At 37.4% G+C, this 5213-nt stretch overlaps 1 protein-coding gene across 1 annotated transcript; it reads left to right on the forward strand.

The window, feature by feature from the left end:
• The first annotated feature begins 434 nt into the window (after positions 1 to 434).
• Positions 435 to 2637, forward strand: LOC118322021 (GTP cyclohydrolase 1-like). Its single transcript, XM_035653601.1, has 3 exons — positions 435 to 705; positions 1015 to 1124; positions 2605 to 2637. Exons 1-3 carry the CDS (start codon positions 435 to 437, stop codon positions 2635 to 2637), a joined length of 414 nt encoding a protein of 137 aa, XP_035509494.1.
• Positions 2638 to 5213: the final 2576 nt, after the last annotated feature.

The raw sequence follows: 5213 nt of genomic DNA on the forward strand, positions 1-5213 counted from the left end.
TATTAAACTTTATTTCCTTTCCCCATGTAGACAAAGGCTTCAAAAGCATGTAAAAGCTTGCATGTGAGTGGTGATTGTTCCTCACATGACCTCACATCTGAGCATGGGACTGCTAGGTATTTAAACTCAAATCACAGGATCAGTCAAATGCTGCTTCATGGCATTTGATACAAGGGAATTTGAAATTGATTTGTGTGGTAAACTAGTCAGAGTGAAAAGTCTACTGAAGAGTGGAAACTGAACAATTATTCACATACAATCATCTCCTGCATGGGTGTCTTGAGGCTCCTGTGATGCTGTAGCCTGAGGGCCCCACATCAGGGTATAAAAACCAGGGGAGGTCCTTTCTGAGACACTGAGCCAACAGAGTACCACTGGGCCTGTTTCATCGTATTCTGCTGTATCTTGCACTGAAAGTAGAGTTAATAGCCAGAATGGAGAACCACCATGCTTCAGAGATGAACGGAGTAGTTGCTGAGTATCTGAACATGTGCATCGAGTCCAAACATAATGGTTTATGCAAAAATGAGAAGGACTCCAAGGACTCTGCAGATTCAGACAGGCTGTCTAACATTGAGAAAGCTTATAGCACCGTACTGAGTGAGCTTGGAGAGGACGTCGACCGGGAGGGACTTCTACGTACACCACTACGTGCTGCCAAAGCCATGCAGTTCCTCACCAAAGGCTACAAAGAAACAACCCAAGGTGATGGACTTTCTTCTTAATCTTGTTGAAAGATATTGAGCTTTCAATAGTGCTTAACTTGATTTTATTAATATATCCATTGACATTACAGTATATTCTACATCTGCATATTTAAAGAAACACATATGGCTGTAATAAGTGCCCCACAGTCTGAGTACTGACTGTCTCATATCACAGTTGAAGGCTCGTTGGTCTGGTCCCTTAAATGATCATATGATAAATTGTAGATCCTAACTGATGCAGACATCGACTGTTATTTCAACCTTTGCTCCAGTACAAATACAGAACTAACATTTAATCTTCTCACAGATATCTTGAACGATGCAATCTTTGATGAAAACCATGAAGAGATGGTGATTGTCAAGGACATTGATTTGTTCTCTCTCTGTGAACATCACCTGGTGCCCTTCTTTGGCAAGGTAATTATTCAGGGTGGAATTAATATCTTAAAGAGACGCCCAAAATCCCAATACTTGTATTTCTGAGGCAGATATTGATATTTTAAGTTAAAAATGTATCTGGCTGATTATTAATTCCTTAACATTAAAGATAGCACAGTACAATACAGATCACCCATGTGAAATTCTAGTTATAAGTTAGCCACCACCAACTGGATTCGGAGCCAAAATATTTGTTAAAAAATCCTGAATTTTTTCATGATCAACTCTGGTGCCAAAATCGAGATGGTGCCCTGTTTTTTCTACGATTAACTAGACCCCATCCACACCTTTGAGTTCTGTCTTGTTAGTCATCAACTGACCTCTATCAGCAGTCCCATTGAATTCTGTGCATTCAAGCTTGAATACTGAGTTGGAGTTGTGTGGCAGTTGTTTGGGTACTGAAGACATGACAGGAGCTTTTGGTCATGGTGCGTAGAGTTGAGGCAGATAGGGTGTACTGAAGGGAAGTGGAATTTGTGTGTGGTGTGGGAGGTAAGAGAGTTGAATTATTGCATTCAAGCAGAACAAAAATCAGGCAAACTCAATGCCACAATGTCGTTTCATAACATTTAAAAAGTGTACATGTAGTATTTTCCCACACGATTAAATGCTTTTCATGCCTATTAAATTGTCGAAATTCTATTTGTTTGAGCTTAGAAGGTTCCAGCAACAGATCTCAGATCAGCCTATAACTACACAATACATGAAAGAGGTTTGGAAAAGGAATGCAATCACAACATCCTTTCAGGCATTTCAAACAAAGTAGCATGAAGTAGATTAGATTAGATAAGATTGACTTTATTGTTATTGCCCACAAGTACAAGAACTTAAGAAAGAAATGCAGTTTTATCTAAACAGAGGTGAAAAAAGGTATAAAGTGCAGATTATGTACCATATTAATAAATACAACTATAGATATCATCATCAATTAGAATAAACATTTATATACAATGAGATACATTAAATGTTACATATTCGGTACCTGTTGTATGGCTTCCACCTGTTCATTTTTGACCTTGAATTAAAAGAGAAAAAAGTGTAAATCATTTCAGTTTTAAAGTAGCAATTCAACAGTATGTATTATTGTTAGTTACTATAATTTTTTAGTTTTGCTTTTATTTTCAGTGCCGGTTCATGTTTACTTTGCGTACTATATAAATGCATCATATGCTCATAGAAAGTACAGGGCAACCAATATTCTTAAATTGTGAATCATAGCTGTCTACAGAGATTATTACTTCCTGGTTTGCATTTGGGTGTGAGTGCTGCCTAAAAGCCTCTAGTGACAGCAGTACTGGTGGTGGAACACGGGCCAGGTGACACAAGCTGCAAGTATTACAAACAAAATACACATTTTATGTCACAGGTGTTCTTGGTGAGGCTAAGGAAAAGTAAAGGTTGTATTGAATGACCATAGATTCTCTAAGCATGATAAGTTTAACTTTCTAAATGTGTTCAGGTTTCACAGGAAATGTACAGTTCCACCGTTTAATCTGTCTCTTGAGTTTTTTTGTTTCTCCTACGGTACTAATGCTCAGTTTATTTGACTAATTACAGGAATAATTAACTGTTGGTCCGAGATGAAACTCTATCACTATGCTGGTTAGAGTGTGCATTGCTGCACTTTGTGATATGAACAAAAGACACACACTATACAGTTGCACATGAAAAAATTAACTATTCATTTTGTTTATGTTACACATAGTGAAAATAATAATGAAGAATGCTATTAGGTAATTTAGGTACTGATAGTTCCAATGTATGATTATTATGGTAATTTATCTTCTAATGGTGGCTCTGTGGCAAATTTGGACCCAGATCTCTGCCTTCAGCAATGGTCAGCCATTGTATAATAAACTATATACAGTCCTGTGCAAAACTTTCAGTCAGCTTTAAAGTGGAACAGTGGAAGTGCAATTTTTTTTAGATTTTTAGTATAGCATTCCTCAGAACTAATGTGCTGTTTACCACTCCCCAGAGGGAGGAACGATAATATTGTGATAATTTGTGCACCTAACTCTCAGCATGATTGACCTGTATGGGTTACTTTTTGGCTAAACTAACCTGCGTTTTGATCTGTTTCGAGGCATGTCATTTCATTGTTAAATCTTTTAGCCAAAATTCTGTGACAATGATATAAAATATAAATATAGTTATTTTTTCATCCAATTGATTTCTCAAAAAAGTATATGGAATGTATAAACATACACCATTAATTTCATATAAAAACGGAAGTAATGCTAAAACAATAGAAACTCCACATGCTCTGGAAGTTCATACTTTCAAGCACACTGTATATAGGCTAAGGGTATTGGCCACGGGTTGTGGTTGAACATTGAAACATTCTGCGCACAGTTACGTCCCATTCGCGAGAAATTTTGCTTAAAGATTAAAATTTTTTCAAAGTTTCAAAACAACTATGTAGAGCTATGGTAGCTAAGAAACAGCAAATCTAGGAGGGTTCGTTTATTCTTTTTTTCAGGAAATCTTTGTCATTACAAGGTTGTATATGAAGCACATTGTTGTTTCGAAAAAAATCTTGTGTTTCTAACCTTTATCATTCATGTATTAATTAAGTGTTCATTTTGAAGGATCAGAAATGCTTCCGACAAAGTAGGAAGCAGATAGGTGAATACGTTTCATGTGTGGTAAAACAATGAATATTACTGTATATAATCATATCATAATAAAACACTGGAATTCAAAAGTGATTTTATTTGTATTTTAATAAGTTTGAAAAACTTCTTTACGTCTTGAAGACTCAAAGGGATAAAGATAAAAGGACATAATCATCAAAACCTTTTCATTATCTCCATAGTCCCTTTTTAAAAAAGCCCATTACGTTGATATTGACATGCTTATCTTACAGTTGGCCAAACGATGATTTCAGCGCGAGCAGCAGGGATCTTCAGACCCCAGGAGACCTGCCATATCCAGGACGGGTGGTGCATCAAGTCAAGGTGGGACAGAAAGGATGTCAGCACAAAGAAGGTGTAATTCCTCTTTTGTGTTAAAAGTACTTGATAAATGTTGTCATGGTATCTGTAAGTGTGGGTCATGGTGTGTTGAACAACATATTCCTGTTTTTTTGCTTGACGCATGCTCAGTGCACAGCTGGTTTGAAACTAATTTTAATTCTGTCCTTGAATACCTATTTGGATACAGGACACCTATTCTTTGTCAAATAGAAAAAATGTAAACTGGCTTTGGTGGCTCACTACAAAGCTTTTCCAAAATTTGGCTACCCTCGGTGCACATGTATGAAAGAACTACAGAACAATCTCTTGGTTTGTAAATGATAGCCAAATAATATAAAGTGCCCTTAGGGGTGCCCTTCCGCTGGATAAATAGTCGCTGTGGTGCCTTTTAGGATGGTAAACCCCTAAGTCTGAAATAAAAACTGTTTCACTGTAAATTGCTTTTTAAAAACTTTAGATTTAAACAGTAATACTTTTTTTTTCGATGGACAACCTCCCATGCTTAGACTTCCAAAAATTTTACAGCCTTATATCTTTAGAGCTCAACCCAACCATAGTACCTCTAATTTACCCTTAGAACACGCATCTATAAATGCAGGGTTACTTGTGGTATCATATGGCATCTAAAAGTTAACAAGAGCCAGAGCCTTCACGCTACATGCACTTGTGGAACAGCTTCAGTTTTGTTCGGGAGGCAGACACTCATCCACATTTAAGAGTGGCTTAACACGGCGGCGGGTTGGCTCAGATCGGTGGAGCTGGCGACCATGTAAGGAGTTGCTGCAGCGGCCCGGGTTGCATCAACCTGCAAGGCTTTGCTGGTGTCGTTCCCTCTCTCTCTCTAACACCTTTCCTGTCTATCTATTGGCTGGCACTTCAATAAGGCAATAAAGGGCAAAAAATAGCTTAAAAATAAAAAAAAAATCAGTAGGGCTTAAAGGGGGACCCATTCTCTATTGATAAAGCTTATAGTTAGGATGGATCGGTGAGTCTGAAACATCTATTAGTTATGCTGCCATAGGCCTAGATATCGGTGGGAATATAACTACCCTATTATGTCGTCAGCTGAGAATACAAAGAGAAAAGTCAA

This window comes from Morone saxatilis, unplaced genomic scaffold (genome assembly GCF_004916995.1).
Source record: "Morone saxatilis isolate NCDOM2014 unplaced genomic scaffold, NCSU_SB_2.0 Contig12, whole genome shotgun sequence".
NCBI classification, from domain to species: domain Eukaryota; kingdom Metazoa; phylum Chordata; class Actinopteri; family Moronidae; genus Morone; species Morone saxatilis.